Here is an 18798-nt window from a genome sequence, read left to right as displayed (position 1 = left end):
ATCTCCATCAGAGCACTTGGGTGACTAGGTGCATTGTCAATGAGCACTAATATTTTTGAAAGCTATATTTTTTCCTGAGCCGTAGGTGTCAACAATGGCTTAAAATATTCAAAAAACTGTGTTTTCAGCAGATGTGCTGTCATCCAGCCTTTATTATTCTATTTATAGAGCATAGGCAGAGTAGATTTAGCATACCTTTTAGGGGCCTAGAATTTTTGGAATGGTAAGCTTCAACTTCAAGTCATCAGCTGCATTAACCCCTAACAAGAGAGGCAGCCTGCTTTTTGTAAGTTTGAAGTCAGGCATTGACTTTTCCTTTCTAGATATGAATGTCCTAGATGGCATCTTCATATCCTCAATAAAGAAGAAAGTGAAGGTTCACTTCACTTTCACTTCACTTGCTTATTATTTGTGTGTTCACTGGAATAGCACTTTTAATTTCCTTCAAGAACTTTTTTTTTTTTTTTTTGCATTCACAGCTTGACTACCTGTTCAGCGCATGAGGCCTAACTTTTAGCCTGTCTCAGCCTTCGACACACCTTCGTCACTGAGCTTAGTCATTTCTAGCTTTTGATTTAAAGTGAGAGATGTGTGACTCTTTATTTCACTTGAACACTTAGAGGCCAAGGTAGTGTTATTAATTGGCCTAATTTCAATATTATTGTGTCTCAGATAATAGGGAGGTCTGAGGATAGAGAGAGAGACAGAGACAGAGAATGGCCAGTCAGTGGAGCAGTCAGAACAAACACATTTATTGAATAAGTTTTCAGTCTTATTTGGGCGTGGTTCGTGGTGCTCTAACACGAATACAATGATAATGCCAAAGATCACTGATTACAGGTCACCATAACAGATATGATAATGAAAAAGTTTGAATATTGTGAGAATTACCAAAATGTGATGCAGAAACATAAAGTGAGCACATACCATTGGAAAAATGGCACCAATAGAATTGCTCTGCATATGCAGGGTTGCCATGAGCCTTCAATTAGTAAAAGTCACAATAACCGCAAAGCAAAAAATGCAAAAAAGATCATTTTATCTTTTTTTCGTGTTTATACTGATATTATTTTATTTTCTTATTATATTAGCTAGAGCTCATTGAGAAATAAGAGTGGTAGTAGAGGGAATTCTCTCAAGCAAGACAAAAACTCAAAACTACGACGTAGACATGTTGGACTTCATAAACTCAAAACTTTTATATAAACAAATGATAAACTAGAAAACCATTTATAATGAATAGTAATATCCCTCATATAACCATATTATGTGTAGTGTTCCTAAAACCATCATGAATGATATTCATGAGGATGGGGAATAACTGACACTCTCATACAATGTACAAAGTTTTTCAATGTTTTTTGGAGAGTAATAGTAAATAGTAGTAAGCAAATGTTTTGGAGAATAATAGTAAATATTGATATCCTCCCCAAAAACTTTAGAGTTGCTTTTCAAGTATTCTGTAATGCCTGACAGTCCTTGCCAACCAGAAATTCTTTTTTTTTTTTAATTATATACTCTTTGACCAGAATTCTCATGAGTGAATTCCTTCCTATTGTGTAAGAATGTGTGTTCAAGGATATTTATCATTTTTTATATTAACCAAAAAATTAATAAAATTCCCCAGAAACTACCCAAATATCCAACAACAGGAAAATAGCTGAATCAATTATGATACATTTATACTAAGGAATATTACACAGCTATTTTTTAAAGTGTTCCTGTATATTGATGTGGAAGGATAGTTAAGTAACATTGATAAGTAAAAAAAGGCAAAGTACAAAGTAATATGTAGAGTATGAGTCCTTTTTGTAAAGAAAAAAATAAATATATATGTATATATTGTTAAATATGTATGTTTTGTTTGTGTCTTAGGCTGTATTATTTTTAATTTTTAAAAAAATACCAATTGAATAAAATGTAAAAGGAAGCAAGGATATCCCAAAGAACTGCAAAGTTGCTTTTCAAGTACTCTATAATGCCTGACAGTCCTTGCCAACCAAAAATTCTTTTTTAAAAAAAATTGCAGTAAAACATTTGTAACATAAAATGTACTACTTCAACCATCTTTAAGTGTACAGCTGAGTGGCATTAAGTATATTTACATTGTTGTGCAAGCATCACCACTATTCACCTCTAAAAATGTTTTACCATTCCAAACAGAAATTCTGTACCCTTGAAGCAGTAACTCCCCATCCTGCTCTCCCTCCCTTCAGCCCTGGAAACCACCATTCTACTTTCTGTGTCTATGAATCTGACTACTCTATGTTCCTCATCTAAGTGGAATCATATGAATTTATCCTTTTATGTCTGGTTTATTTCATGTAACATGATGTTTTTGAAGTTTCTCTATGCTATAGTATGTATCAGAGCTACATTTTTATGGATGTTTATTTTATGGATATATCATGTTTTCTTTATTCATTCATCTGTCAGTGGACATTCGGGTTGTTTGGCTATTGTGAATAATGCTGCTATGAACATAGGTGTACAAATGAGAAATTCTTGATTTAGCCTGTTAGTCTCCAAGGAAGTTAGCACTAACACATGAGAATGCTTTGGAACACAATTTTATATTCCATTTGTGTCTTCAATTCAATATAAAGATGCAAATTATTCCTGAATAACACTGCCTTAGCATCTAATGGTGACTAACAGCTTACCTTTGGTTGTTTTACATTTTTTTGTCTTAAATAATAATATGTTTCTACAATCTTAAAAAGAAGTGATGTAATTGTCCTCACCCTAGTATTCTCTACAGAGTGTACCAAGCTTTGGTCATACCTACCTAGCTGCAACTGAAACGAAGATTTGGAACCATTGGATACTCTGATTAGTATACATATAATTACCACAGTGGTCCATTATCTGTCTACACTGGGACTGAATCCATTTTATCTATCTTCATTGACTACATAGCTGTGTATTACAGCAGCCTGTAACTTTGTACCAATGAGCAGGCTAAGTTCAATGAGAATCAAAGTGGTATCTTGCAACAGTCTTGTATCAACTTCAAAAATATAATTATAGAGCAAGAATTAATCTTCATTGAATAAGTAATATTACCTCAAGCCCAATGACTGGATATCTTCAAACAAGCCAAATGCATCAGTACCTGACACATGTGTAGCCCATATTTAGGGCTGCATTAATCTCAGACAGACTGCTCTTACACTGACACTCATAAAATGAGATTAGTCAATAATGAACTTTGGATAAGCTATGAATAAAGAACCTTTTCATTAATTCAGCCTTCAGATACATTATGGGAGCTCATCATTTAAAAGAACTTAATCATTTAAAAGAACTAAATTTTTTGAACAGAGGACTACCATATGACCCAGCAATTCCACTCCTAGGTCTATATCCAAAAGAATTGAAAGCAGGGACTTGAAAGGTGCTTATACACCAATGTTTATAGCAGCATTATTCACAATAGCCAAAAGTTGGAAATAACCCCAGTGTCCATCAATGGATGAATGGATAAACAAAATGTGATATATACATACAATGGAATATTCAGTTTTAAAAGGGAATGAAGCTCGGTGTGGTGGCTCATGCCTGCAATCCCAGCACTATGGGAGGCGAAGGTGGGAGGATCTCTTGAGCTTAGGAGTTTAAGACCAGCCTGGGTAACATAGTGAGACCTCATCTCTACTAAGATTAAGAAATTAGCAGGTGTAGTGGCATGCATCTGGGTCCCAGCTACTTAGGATGCTGGGACAGGAGGGCTGCTTGAGCCCAGGAAGTCAAGGCTACAGTGAGCCATAATATGACACTGCCCTCCAGCCTGGGTGACAGAGACCTTGTCCCAAAATAAATAAAATAAACAAAAAATAAAAATAAAAAGGAATGAAATTTTTATACCTGCTACAACATGGCTGAAGTTTGAAAACATTATGCTTAGCAAAATAAGCCAGACACAGAAGGAAAAATCATGTATAATTCTACTTCTAGAAGTACCTAGGGTAGGCAAATTTATACAGAGAGTTAGAATAGAAGTCACCAAGAGCTTGAGGGAGAGAGAAGAAAGGGAGGTTACTGTTTAATGGATACAGAGTTTTGTTGGGCATGATTTTAAAAGCTTTAGGTATAGATGTGTGATGGTTACACAACATTGTGAAATGCCACTGAATTGTACACTTAAGAATGATTAAAATGCTATATATTATGTATATTTTATCACAATTTTATAAAAGATCTGACCTTTTTGTATAATGGTAGTTGGTAAAAGAGACCGCGTGTCTCAGATGGGTTGATTGCTTTTTGGTTTGCAGGCTGCCGGCTCTCAGATTGGGATGATGGTCAATTCCTTCACTAACGTCACTGTGGCCATGATCATTGCCTTCTCCTTTAGCTGGAAGCTAAGCCTGGTCATCTTGTGCTTCTTTCCCTTCTTGGCTTTATCAGGAGCCACACAGACCAGGATGTTGACAGGATTTGCCTCTCGAGATAAGCAGGCCCTGGAGATGGTGGGACAGGTAATCTTGCACATCTAATTTTCCCTTTCCTCATGGCTGAGTGGCTACCAGACAAACTGTTAAAAACAAATAGTACGAGGAGACTTAAGGAAGCTGTCAGCCCACAGACAGGCACACTTAAGAACCTTCCACCACCCTTTCCATGCATGTTTGGCCCAAAGACTGAGGCAATAAGGCTCCAAGGCTCTGAGTTTGAGCCGGCGTGGAGAAATAGTGGGGTGAACAGAGGATTGCCTGTTCAATTTCCTCTCACGTAGTGATTCATTCCACATTCCAATTTGGTGTACTCTCACTTACAGGGGAGGATAGTTCAGTGTTCTGGCTGCGAGGCTTTTGCAACCTAATGGTTTCCCTGAGCCATGCTTTCCACATACAGAGGAGCTATGATGGTTTTAATGGCACACACCTTTTCTCTTCACACTTTAGTGTCCCCCCAGGCTTGGGGCAAGTGTCTTTCCCAACTAGAATTATGAGCTGCAGTTTAGGTTTTGGATACACTTAGGTTTCAGCTACACATTTTAAAGTGTGTTCTAATTAATATCTTGTCCTCGGGGGTAAATGAGGGATGGTGGCATAAACACTTCTCAAGTATAAGAAATCACACAGGCTGGGGGCGGTGGCTCATGCCTGTAATCCCAGCACTTTGGGAGGCCAGTGGCTCACGCCTGTAATTACAACACTTTGGGAGGCCGAGGTAGGCAGATCACCTGAGGTCAGGAGTTCAAGATCAGTCTGGCCCACGTGGTGAAACCCCGTTTCTACTAAAAAGACAAATATTATCTGGGCATGGTGGCAGGTTCCTGTAATTCCAGCTACTCAGGAGGCTGAGACAGGAGAATCACTTGAACCCAGGAGACGGAGGTTGCAGTGAGCCAAAATCACGCCACTGCACTCCAGCCTAGGTGACAAGAACAAAACTCCATCAAAAAAAAAGAAGAAAGGAAGGAAGGGAGGAAGGGAAAGAATGAAAGAACAAAAGAAAGAAAGAAAAGAAATGAAAAGAAAGAAAGAAAAGAGAAAAGGAAAGGAAAGAAGGAAGGAAGGGAGTGAAGAAGGAAGAAAAGAAAAAAGAAAGAAATCACACGTACTTATACACACTCTTTTAAGAAATTCACAATAACTTAGGTTCTGTCTCTTTTGAAAGAGGGAATGTGAACTCTGCTCAAGTAGGCAGAAGCCAAAAGGACTTCGTATGTTAATGGAACAAAGGGGCCTACCTTTCTGCCTTTTTAGGGTAAGACCCTAATTCAGAAACAGTGATTACTTGCCCTAGAGTGTGGGTTAAAACAAATATAAATTCATAGTATAGACTAAAAGATACATTTCCTACTCATTTTAAGTTATGTTAGTGGGTATGGATGGACATAAAGATGTAGAAGATGTCTACATCTTTTATGTGGACACTAAAGACCACAAAAGGAGGGAGGGTGGGAGGGAGTGAGGGTTGAAAAATGACCTATTGTATATGAAATTAATTATTCAGGTGATGGGTACACTAAAAGCCCAGATATCACCACTACACAATATATGCCTGTAAGAAATCTGCACTCATACCCCCTAAATATATACAACTTAAACATTTTTTAGTGTTATGGAAAAAAAAGTATTGTTTTACCACTAGAGGTATAAATACTCATTTTTCCTAAAACATTATTTGCAAATAAATTTAATTAGTTTTGTTTACTGCTAAAACTAATTTAAGTTATATAATATTTGGCCAGATTAATTTTTTAAGAAAATCTTTTTTTTTTTTTTTTTTTTTTAGAGTTGAGTCTTGCTCTGTCGCCTGGGCTGGAATGCAGTGGCTGGTTCTCAGCTCACTGCAAGCTCTGCCTCCCGGGTTTATGCCATTCTCCTGCCTCAGCCTCCGAGTAGCTGGGACTACAGGCGCCCGCCACCTCACCCAGCTAGTTTTTTATATTTTTTTAGTAGAGACGGGGTTTCACCGTGTTAGCCAGGATGGTCTTGATCTCCTGACCTCGTGATCCACCCATCTCGGCCTCCCAAAGTGCTGGGATTACAGGCTTGAGCCACCGCGCCCGGCCTAATATAATCTAATTTTTAAATGTATATTATTAATCTTTTGTCTCAGAAGACGTTTAAAGATACCATTTTATACATTTCAAGTGAATTAACGAAGAAGCTAAAAAGCTTTCAAGGATAACTGTGTACCTTTATTTTTCCTTCTCTCTTCCACCACAAATGGAGGCAACAAAGCCATGCCATGTTAGAATTAAGGGAAACTTGAATTTAACTGAAAAATCATCTCGTGGTCCAGTTGGTTTGATCTCCAGTCACTTCTTTGTATTCCCAGATGATGCATTCTCTGATTTGTACCACATTCTGCCATTTGCACCATCTAATCCATGCAGCCATTGAAATGTCATGAAAGGAGTTATTTCTGCCCTTGTATTCCTAAGACTCTTTCTCGATCTTCAGATTACAAATGAAGCCCTCAGTAACATCCGCACTGTTGCTGGAATTGGAAAGGAGCGGCGGTTCATTGAAACACTTGAGACTGAGCTGGAGAAGCCCCTCAAGACAGCCATTCAGAAAGCCAATGTTTATGGATTCTGCTTTGCCTTTTCCCAGTGCATTGTGTTTGTTGCGAATTCTGCTTCCTACAGATATGGAGGTTACTTAATCCCCAATGAGGGGCTCCATTTCAGCTACGTGTTCAGGTGAGGAATATCCAGCCAAGATGAGAAAAGATCAACACACAAGGAAGGAATAGCCTGGTTCTGTCAGTTAGCTTTTTTGCTGCTTAACAAACAACCCAAGCTTGGTGCCTTACAATAGCTGGGATTAATTATTTTTCAAGATTCTGTGGGTCGTCAGGGCGGTTCTTCTGACCTGGGCTGATTCAGTCAGGCTTCTGTGTATTCTTCTGTCTCCACATGGCCTGTCTAGCAGATGAGCTTCTTTTCTTCATATTATGGCCTCAGAGTTCCAAGTGCCACAAAAGAGGGCAAGCCCCACTGTGCAAGTACTTTTCAAGTCTCTCCGTGCAAAGAGACTTTCTAATTTTCTGTTTGGCCAAAGAAAGTCATACTATCAAGCCCAGGTTTAAGGAATAGAAAAAAATAGAATCCACTTTTTGATGAGAGGAGTAAAACAGTCATGTTGCAAAGGGATGCATGATAGTGTGAATTAATACGATCGTTGTTTATGAACAATCTGCCACAGATGTTAATGCTGAGAAAATCTAGAGGCCTTGGCTAAGATAGTTCATAAAGAACTGTTTGATTTGAACTCCTCTCTTGCAAAGAGGGCATGTTCCCAGCTGACTGCTCCTAGGCAGAGACAGCATAGGCCATACAGGTAAATGATGTTCCATTCGTAGAGCCAAAGCCTGCTTTTCTAATAAGATTAGCTTTGAGTCCAATTTCTCACATTTCCAGAGGTGAAAGCCTAAGGGAGTCAGGGTACTGGGGAATGAGGTACACATGTATATGGGTCGGGGAGAGGGCCAGGTGTAAGGGTGGAGACGGTCTGAGAAAGGTTTGGAGGGCATTAGGAAAAGTGGTCCTATAGGAATCTGTTCTTGGGTTTCATTCTCTAGCCATGAGTCCCGCCTTCTCACCTGGTATCTCTTTCAGCACTTCTCTCCCGCTCCACTACACCCACCCAGCTAGGAAAGTCTCTCTTTTCTAAATCTTTGATGTTTAAAGCTACTAATCTAAATTAGAAAAAAACGCAAACCATTGGCTTATTTTTATTTAGTTTATATTAAGGTTTTAGAATAATTTTTTGCCAATGTGTAAAAATCTGGGGCTACAGGCTGGGCGCGGTGGCTCACGCCTGTAATCTCAGCACTTTGGGAGGCCAAGGTGGGTGGATCACTTGAGGTCAGGAGTTTGAGACTTGCCTGGCCAACATGGCGAAATCCCGTCTCTACAAAAAATACAAAAAAAATAGCCAGGTGTCATGGTGTGTACCTGTAATCCCAGCTACTCGGGAGGCTGAGGCAGGAGAATCGCTTGAACCCAGGAGGCGGAGGCTGCAGTGAGCTGAGATCATGCCACTGCACTCCAGCTGGGGTGACAGGGTGAGACTCCATCTCAAAAAAAAAAAAAAAAAAAAAAAATTCTGGGACTATGGAAAACTCTGAATTTCTGGCTTCACTTTAAAAATTGGAAGGTCATCTTCCACCATTTTCCATTTCATTTCAAATGCTTTTCATTCCCTTAGGCTTTAAATTGGGCTCCTGGAGATGTTTGGATTTGCAATTCTGGCCTAAAACAATTCCTGCTTAAGAACTGAGCAGTGTGACACACAAGGACACGTCCGTTATCCCTATCCCCATCCCAGGCAGACCCTCTGTGCATGACGGTGCAGGTGAACAGCTTTGGGGGCTACTACTCACATCATAGTCTGTACAGCAACAGAGTTATCTCTCATTATATTTATCATTCATTCATTCATTCACTCACTCTCATTAATTAAGTAAATGTTGAATATAGTTAGAGGCTAACACAAGAAGAAGGAGACAGGCAATTTCATCTGTCTTGCTCTCTGAAGCATAAATTATATACATACCTGGTACAGAACTGAAGCTTATATCATCAATCATTATCTTTTATATACCTATTATAGGTTCAAAAAACTGTTATAATTCTAGAAAAATTAGCTCAATCTGGTGATCTTTCAAGCCTGCTTTTTCTTTAAAAAAAAAAAAAAAAAAAAAAACTTCAGAAGTCTTTTTCCCCCTCAAACAATTTTCTTAAAAGAAGCTATTGTGGTCAAATAAAGGTTTGGAGGTCTGAGCTCTCCCCTTCATGCTTGTTCAGTCCTCTTCTTTACCCCTTTTTCATAGAACACAGTTTGAAAACTGCTGATCTCTTAAACAGCACCCTCCCCATTCCCAGACAAATCTAAAGTGACTTGCTCAAGTATATTTGGTCCTTTCCTAGCAGAACCAGGGCTAGATCCCCAAATTTCTGCCCTCAGCTCATCACACCAACCACTCCTCCCTGCTTTCTGCCTGTGTGTCTGTCTGGTTACAGGGTGATCTCTGCAGTTGTACTGAGTGCGACAGCTCTTGGAAGAACCTTCTCTTACACCCCAAGTTATGCAAAAGCTAAAATATCAGCTGCACGCTTTTTTGAACTGCTGGACCGACAACCCCCAATCAGTGTATACAGTAGTGCAGGAGAAAAATGGGTAAGTATTGGAATACTATGCAGCCATAAAAAGGGATAAGTTCATGTCCTTTGCAGGGATAGGGATGAAGCTGGAAACCATCATTCTCAGCAAACTAACACAAGAACAGAAAACCAAACACTGCATCTTGTCACTCGTAAGTGGGAGTTGAACAATGAGAACACATGGACACAGAGCGGGGAACATCACACACTGGGGCCTGTCAGGGGATGGCGGGGTGTAGGGGAGGGATAACATTAGGAGAAATACCTAATGTAGATGACGGGTTGATGGGTGCAGCAAACCACCATGTGTATACGTATGTAACAAACCTGCACATTCTGCACATCTACCCCAGAAGTTAAAGTCTCATAAAGTAAATAAATAAAATGTGTAAGTATTGATAAGGGGTAAGGTTGTGTGTGTGTGTGTGTGTGTGTGTGTGTGTGCAGGACAGCCATTAGGGATGGCCACACAATACCACTTGGCTTCTAAATTCCCGCTGTATATGGGTTCATTCATACATACTCGGAGTGGACACACAGTAGATTTATACCTAAAAAGGAATAAAGTAAATTAGCATCAAAAATTATTCCTAAAGCTGGCATTTGAACAAGGCAATGACATTCAATGAATGCTAAATTCTGTGTAATATAAAATACACTTAGTTCCTGAATGAATGAAGCCAGTTGTCCTCTGAGATCTACCTAACCACTGTGTTTTCTATTGATATTCTGATACGGAATTTAGAAAAATCAATTCTTCCTGTCCAATAATGTTGATTTAATTCATGTTCATCTTGATTCAAGTTTTAGCTTATGTGGATGTCCAGAAAATTAATTCAATCTCAACAAAATATCTTCTTCTAATTGATAGATACGTATTTTTAAATCTTCTCTACCTATTTTTTAAAATTTTAGTATGTTCCAGAAAGCAAAGCAAACATAAACACCAGTAAAGCTAAGCTAAATTCTGTTATCTTTCTAAATTGGTAAAATTTCTCCTTCAGTTCAGTAAATGTAAAGTTTCTGTGTGGTCTGTTAAATGTCTATCCATTTCTAGAGTTTATAGGTTAGAGAGTTTTAAGCACACCAAAGTACAATAGAAAGTATTCACCTTTGCAGTACAGACCTCAGGTAACTTTCTTTCTAGGTCGTTTTAAGTGTAACATTATTTTTAGTCTTTGGGGGAACAAAGCTATAGGGTTTGGACAGTTACTGGCTTCTGTGATTTAATATCTTCCAGCTATTCTCTTCTATTCAGAACATCAGGAATGGATGGCAAGAAAATTCCCTTAGGTTAGACTGGGAATGGGGGAGTCAAATGTCTTTAATTTTGTTGCCCAAGCCTTCCTTTATACTACATCTTTCAGAATAGAAAATGGAATGTCCTTTTATTAAGTTGCTGTCTCTATACTTTGCATTTTGGCAGCATGGTTTGAAGGTATCTCAAGCAGGGATTTTAAACTCAAGATTTAGGTGTGTTTTCAATATTCTAGGCTCCAGTAAGAGCATCTCTAATTTTGATCCTCCCATCCACAGGACAACTTCCAGGGGAAGATTGATTTTGTTGATTGTAAATTTACATATCCTTCTCGACCTGACACACAAGTTCTGAATGGTCTCTCGGTGTCGATTAGTCCAGGGCAGACACTGGCATTTGTTGGGAGCAGTGGATGTGGCAAAAGCACCAGCATTCAGCTGTTGGAACGTTTCTATGATCCTGATCAAGGAAAGGTGGTAAGCCACGCAACCTTTCTGAGAATTTTGCCTTCTGCAGACTCTTTCCAAGTTTTTGGCTTCAAGTTTTTGCTTTGCCAGACTCACTTTAAAATGCTTGCCTTAGGCACTTACCCCATGCATATTTTCCATTCCCAGTCATTTGCTGCTTCACCTGATTCTCCCTCACAATTTCTAATGTCAGATTTTCCCCAGTTCCAGATGGCTTGCTGACCAGTTAGGCAAAGAAAACTGGGCACACTGCAAAGCTGGAGATGAGTGTATTTAATAGAAGCATTCATTTACCCGTAAATGGAGCAGAAAGTGCAGACTAATCAGGAAACTAATGACCAGGAATGAAAAAAGTAGAGTGATAAGGGAAATAATGATAAATGAACAAGAAAGGAGATTTAGCATGAAAAGATCTAAGACAATCCTTGTTCAAGAAGCTGAAATCTAAATAAGGCAAGGAACTCAGATTGAGAGCCATGTACCATAAATCTTTGGCAAGGATATTTGAAATTTTGGTGAATAGCTTTGCTATTTATTTTTCATAACATTTCTTTCTCTTTTCTGTCCTTTTTTTCTTTCTTTAAAAGTAATATATGCAGAAGGTCACAAAATCAAATAATAAACATTTATAATGAAAAGTCACCCCCCTGCTTTATGCTTACACTCCCACTCCACATTTCTCTTCCCAAAGGCAACTATCTTTGACCACTTGATGTTTTTTGATCTGCCGATTATTACTTTTATGCCTTTAAATAATGTGCTCCTGCTGTTTCATGATTTAACAAATTTAGACTCTCTGTGATTTATTCTCAAAAGATAAAAATCTACTTACCCTCACCACCCCCTCCTTTTTCCTACCTCCTCCCAATATAGTTATATCGTTTTTTAGACCTTCTATTTATAAATTTGTAAACTTCTGATCTGCTTCCGTTGCTCTTCCACCACCTGTAGATAGTTCCTCTTGAATTCTCACTTTCTAAAATAAAAATGTTAGCAATCCTACCTTTATTTTCACCTCTTACACCCTTCTTTTAACTCGTAAGTTCTAACTGCACTATTATCAAGAATTCACAGCACATCCTGTTTATAATATTTCTTTCCTGCTTTCACTCTAAGTTGATTCTAAAAGTTGAAAATCAATTGACAGCTTTTTAAATGATTATGTAAATATTGTTCATCCCTTAGTCAAATAGTGAGTTACATTTGTATTATATTTTTTCTTGATTGTTTTTCTGAAAGGTTTCTTTTTTTCTTATATTTTTTGTCTTTATGAAAACCTTTGTGTTCTTCCAGTGTCCCTCTCAGGCCATCTATTCCCTCATTTCTGTCACTTACAACCTTTGCCTGTTGAACAGTTGTCATCCTGTGAGTTCCCTGTGATATTTCCTTGGATTAGATCCATTATTTCATAGTTCCCATAAATTCCCTTTTCATAGTTTTCACCCCCCTTTGTTGGAGCTCATCCACAAGCAATTTTCTAAGAAATTGTTCATAGATATGGGTCTGAAAATGTTTTATTTTGCTCCATACTTGATTCACTGTTTAATGCTAATATTTTGAAAGTGGCCTTTCTGACTTCCCCGAATAGTATAATCTTCAGTGTAATAAGGACAGATAACATTATGAAAAGACATGCTGAGAAAAACTTGAAAGAGGCAACTAAAGATTTCCTTGCATAAAGCAAAGCAAGGAAACAAGCAAACAGAAATTGACAGAATCCAGGAAGTTATAAAAATAAGGACTAAGTGTTGATTTCCTATAATTTATAATCACTTCTGTTATTAAGTTGAGGTATAAAGATTTTAATTTGTTTGAAGGTATTTGGTAACCGATGAACCTAGAAAGCCCATTGTAACCAGAGGTATAATTCCAATAAGTCAGAGAGTTCAATTTTCCAAAATGTCAGTTCTGTCATGCCTCCAGCCAACATAGATTGTGAACTATGCAAGATACAGGAAACTGAATCCCTCATATTTACTTTTCCAACATTAACATGTATATTAAGTATATTTATCTGAATATGCCCAGTGAATGTTTTGGTCACAGGTAGAAAGCAAGGCCAATAAGGAAATCATTATGACTTCTTGCATTTCATAGGCTCAGTATATTTTGTTATATCATCATAAAACATTTCTACATACATTTTAAGCAGAAAACCTACCACTTTTTAAAAGTTTTTTTCAAAGTCCTCTTCACTCTTAAGCTACCAAATGCAGGCATTCAATATTTTCAACATTTATTTGGATGCCTATGATGTGCCTGTTACTGCATGAGGCCCTGTGGGAGATTCTAAGGAGCATGAAAGGTGTCTTCTGTCTTCTAGGAGCTTACAATGTAGCACATTTAGAAGAATGAGCGAACAGCCCCAGTGTTTAATTATTAAATTGTGTTTTGCAGACTTAAATGCTATGGAAAATGAGTAGAGCAAGATAAGCCAGGGCTAATTGTTATTGAGAAACGCTTTATATTTTTTCTAATAGTGTTTACTTTTTCCATTACTTAGAAATTATCTCAAATATAATCTGTTCATACCATTTATCACTATTTTTTCTGAAATAATAGGGCCAAATACTTTACAGTAGTACGTTAGGCATACTGTGCCTTTAATATTTATTCTAGGACTTTTTTGTGAACCAGCTCGTGTGGTAGATATTCAAGTCCCTGGACTTCACTGCCTAACTAGACTGTGAGTTCCTAGGAAACAGAGATAATATTTTCTTTACGTAGCAGACATAGACTGCTTAGGATGGTGCTTTGTGGCAGGTGATTCAAATATATGTTTGTTGATTGACTAAGTGAATAAATGTATTCCTTTTTTACTTGGTTTTATTATCTCAGTTATTCGGAGAATGGCGTTAGTAAAATCAAGAAAACAGATTTGACCCTTATATTGCCCAAAAGCTTCCCAGAGAAAAATCCTTTCCATAACTCATGAGTCTCAAAATAGAGCAACCCTGTATATTTGTAGAGAGTGTGCTGCACCAAAGTAAGGGGAAGTTGTTTCTTACCTGAATACCTGAGTGTCTTTCTCATTTGTTTCACCTGTAGAGCCAGAGTTCAGGAAATAAATAGGACCATAGTCTGATTAGTGTTAACATGGATGCCACTCCTGATAGACATTACATCCAGAGGTCAAAGGCAGCATAATTTATTCCGTAATTTTAGCCTTGGGATTGCTGTCTGTTAAGCAAACCAAATGTCCTGCATAACACCTAACGCTAGAATATGAACTTTCCTTGCTGCTGAAATTCTGAAAACTTAATGACCTGTCATCTCCTCTATTGGCAGATGATAGACGGGCATGACAGCAAAAAAGTAAATATCCAGTTCCTCCGCTCAAACATTGGAATTGTTTCCCAGGAACCAGTGTTGTTTGCCTGTAGCATAATGGACAATATCAAGTATGGAGACAACACCAAAGAAATTCCCGTGGAAAGAGTCATAGCAGCTGCAAAACAGGCTCAGCTGCATGATTTTGTCATGTCACTCCCAGAGGTGAGTACGAAGTCAGAGCCATTCCCTGTGGGAGACAAGGATGGGGAGAAGTAGAACGACCAAAGTGTACAGGTTGAGCATCCCTAATCTGAAAATCCCAAATCCAAAATTTTCCAAAATTCAAAACTGTTTGAGTGCCAACATGATCCCACAAGTGGAAAATTTCATACTTGACCTCATATGATGGGCCACAGTCAAAATGCAGTCAAAACTTTGTTTCATCACAAAATTATTAAAAATATTATAGGAATTTACTTCTGGGCTATGTGTATAAAGTAGATAAGAAACGTGAATTTTGTGGTTAGACTTGAGTCCTATCCCCAAGATATCTCATTATATGCAGATATTCCAAAATCTGAAAAAGTCCAAAACCTGAAACACTTCTGGTCCCAAGCATTTCTGATAAGAAATATTCAATCTGTATTATGATTGTGGCTCTAGAAGGTCAAAGGGTACACAATTTATTTCACAGTGCCCCCAGACTGTCTTAGTTTTTAAGCAAAAGAAATATCCTTCAGCAACATACTCTTTAATTTTGGAAAGTATTGTATTGCCCAATGCAACAGATGCTATCTTTGTTGAATTTTTTTGTGCATTGAGCTTTAGTTTAGCACAGTGGGGAAAAGCCTGAGATTTGGAGCTGACCTGGGCTTGCATCCAAGCTTTGCCACTTAGTAGCTTCGTAGCTTTGGGACAATTATCCTTTCTGAGATTTTCTATTCCATCTGCAAAATGCAAGAAAATAACATTAAAATGAAGAAAACACACTTAATAGCCACACAAAGAAAGCTGCCGCTGATGTTACTGCCATCATCATTATTTCATTACCTGGTAGTGTGTACCATGGGTGGTGGGTAAGTTGCACCTGCCTTGATGTCTCTTACTTTGCCAGAGCCAAGTCCAGATTTCACACAATATTGTCTCTGCATTTTCCCATCCACCAAAAGTCCCTCTTAGTTTTGATCACAAGAAAAATTAAAACATGGAAACCAAATTGTAGGGCCAAATTTTACCTTTTACCTTCTCTACTTACTTTTTAAAAATATCCCTGGGAAAATTGTTTTTCTTTATAAGTGGTTATGTTTATAACTTTTGTGGTGTTTGTGGAGGGCTTTTTGTTTGCTCTTTTCACAGTCTCCTAAGTGTTAGGCTCTTGGCCCGGTTCTTACCTGTTAGCCCAATCTATAAGCACATGGAAATTACTATTTGCTGAATCCAGAGTTCAAAAGCAAAGCTCGTGTGTCTCCTGGGAGACTCATTTATCCCACAAACCCTTATTGAATACCTACTCATTTGGGGCGAGGCACTGGCATGGAGCTGGTTTACTACATTGTCCTCATACAGACTTGCCCATGGTACCCTTCTCTGAGCGCTTTGTCTCCACAAGGACAAAGCAGGTTTTCATGGGTCTCACCTGGCTTGATGGAGCTTTCATCAGGAGGCAAGGGAAGCCGGGGAAGGAAACAGCTCGTGTTGTGGACGGCAGGAAGAGCAGTAGTCAAGGGACTCAAAGGAGAGACAGATTCACCTTCACCTGGATTCAGATTTCACTTTCACTGCTTGTTACTTGTCCTCGCACCATTTTCTTACCTCCCTGTGCCTAAGTTTTGTAATCTAAAAAAGATAGGGTGGGTATGGTTTCTGTGTGTATTAAATGATAACTTAGCTAGAATAGTTAGCACAATACCTCTATGGTAAACACTCTGTGAGTGTTAACTAATTTTTATGTAGCCATGCCAGGCATGAGTGATTTTTCTTCCTAATTTTATCTAAAACTCACAATAAATATGTGAAGTGAGTGTTAATACTGCACCTCAGATGACTAGCCAGCTCAAAAAATATAAATAATTTGTTCATGAACACAAGCTAGTAAGCAGCAGAGTGGAGCTTCTAACCAAGGGCTGTGTTCCAGATTGTCGCCTCCCTAATACAGAAGTGGACCAGAAGATCTCACAAAGACATTTCCATTCTTGAGATTAGTCCGTCTTGGAAGGATTTTTCCAGATAAGAGTCTAGAATCAGACAGTCTCAAATCAAGGAGGATCTCATATATATGGGCTCTTACCTGGACACAGGGAGGAGATTGAAAATATAAACCTAAAAGAAATGCAGAAATGAGGAATAAAGTCCCCTTGCTTCCCACATCAAAGGTCACAAATTCCATGTTTTTCTTATATTCCTAAGTGGATTTGACATCCTTCATCCTATAGGAGGATTCACTCACTATTCTCTAGTTCAACAAATAAATAATTTAAATTACAGAGGAGAACTTGACATGAGTTCTGTACAGCACAGGAGCAATAACTGTTTCTATTTCTCAAACTTACCATACTTTTTTCAGAAATATGAAACTAACGTTGGGTCCCAGGGGTCTCAACTCTCTCGAGGGGAGAAACAACGTATTGCTATTGCTCGGGCCATTGTACGAGATCCTAAAATCTTGCTACTAGATGAAGCCACTTCTGCCTTAGACACAGAAAGTGAAAAGGTAAGTACTGATTTTCTAAAGTCTTATATCATTACAAATAAGTCTTTGGCTGTAAAATTTGTCCTTATAAAATGGCATTGTTTTCAATTTTCTGATTTATTAACAGTAGAAATTGGCAATACTTTATGGAACCAAAAGACAATTATCTAGAGCAAGTGATTTAATATAAAATTGCTTCAAATAAAATATTTTACCTTTAAAATAAGAATTGTTTTTAAGATTCTTTAGGCTAAGTGACATTTTTTTCCAAAGGCAAATGATCACCTTTCTTGAATAAAGTGAAATAATCTAGATTATCTGTTATAAATATTTTATAGTTCTAAAGGTATGTGACAGAGAAGGTAGGCCACATACAACACAAAGAAAGAGGTAATATCTGATGTGTGGTTTGCATGAAAGAAGATGCAATTGAGCATAACACAATTATGAAATTTAAAATGTACAATTAATGCCATAACAATTGGGATTCCATTTTGGAGAGAGCTAAAACGTCTTCAATGAAGAGCAGTATCAGGAACGGCCACTTAACTGCCACCCTCCATTGTTTTCTTCGTTTCATTTCAGGAAGCTAGACCATCAAATATTGTAAAATTACATAGGGACTTCATAGTTTGCTTCCTTCTTGCTCCACTGAAATTCCTCAGCCTGTGCACTGCCATTGAAATCACTGATGCATTGCATTCAGAGAATACTTACTTAATCCTCTCTTACGTCAAACCTTTGGGTTTGCCCTCAAGTATAGAACTGTTATTCAGGTCATGTTAACTGAACTCTCATGATGGTGGACTGGGGAGCAATCATGCATCTTTGCATTAACTTTCCATCTTCTCTTTGCAGACGGTGCAGGTTGCTCTAGACAAAGCCAGAGAGGGTCGGACCTGCATTGTCATTGCCCATCGCTTGTCTACCATCCAGAATGCGGATATCATTGCTGTCATGGCACAGGGGGTGGTGATTGAAAAGGGAACCCACGAAGAACTGATGGCCCAAAAAGGAGCCTACTACAAACTAGTCACCACAGGATCCCCCATCAGTTGACCCAATGCAAGAACCTCAGACACACGTGATGCACCAGTTACAGGGGTTGTTTTTAAAGAAAAAACGATCCCAGCAGTCCCTCCTGCTGGGATCGTTTTTTCTTTAAAGAAGAATGTTAATATTTTACTTTTACAGTCATTGTCATACATCAGAATCCAACCTAATTTCTAATGACCTTCCATAATAATTCTGCTTTAGATGTATATACAGAAAATGAAAGAAACTAGGGTCCATGTGAGGGAAAACCCAATGTCAAGTGGCAGCTCAGCCACCACTTAGTGCTTCTCTGTGCAGGAGCCAGTCCTGATTAATATGTGGGACTTTGTGAGACATCAGGGAGTAAGTGAGACTTTGAACTCCTCAAGGACAGAGAACTGTCTTGCATTTTTGAAACCTCAGTGCACACAGAGGCAGGTCTATAACA

General features: G+C 38.2%; 1 protein-coding gene across 1 annotated transcript in view; it reads left to right on the top strand.

Annotated features, from left to right (window-relative positions):
• Nucleotides 1–18415, top strand: part of ABCB11 (ATP binding cassette subfamily B member 11) — a 110112-nt gene extending 91697 nt beyond the window's left edge. The window contains exons 22-28 of the mRNA XM_023189708.2: nt 4278–4481; nt 6921–7162; nt 9488–9644; nt 11165–11362; nt 14642–14848; nt 17190–17336; nt 18174–18415. Of these exons, the coding sequence (XP_023045476.1) occupies nt 4278–4481; nt 6921–7162; nt 9488–9644; nt 11165–11362; nt 14642–14848; nt 17190–17336; nt 18174–18374 (1356 nt within the window). The 3' untranslated portion in view covers nt 18375–18415. The remainder of the gene's footprint in view (nt 1–4277; nt 4482–6920; nt 7163–9487; nt 9645–11164; nt 11363–14641; nt 14849–17189; nt 17337–18173) is intronic.
• The last annotated feature ends 383 nt before the right edge of the window (nt 18416–18798 follow it).

This window comes from Piliocolobus tephrosceles, chromosome 11, assembly GCF_002776525.5.
Source record: "Piliocolobus tephrosceles isolate RC106 chromosome 11, ASM277652v3, whole genome shotgun sequence".
Taxonomy (NCBI): Eukaryota; Metazoa; Chordata; class Mammalia; order Primates; family Cercopithecidae; genus Piliocolobus; species Piliocolobus tephrosceles.
The sequence above is the reverse complement of the archived record's forward strand: the minus strand, read 5'-3'. Positions and strand labels throughout refer to the sequence as shown.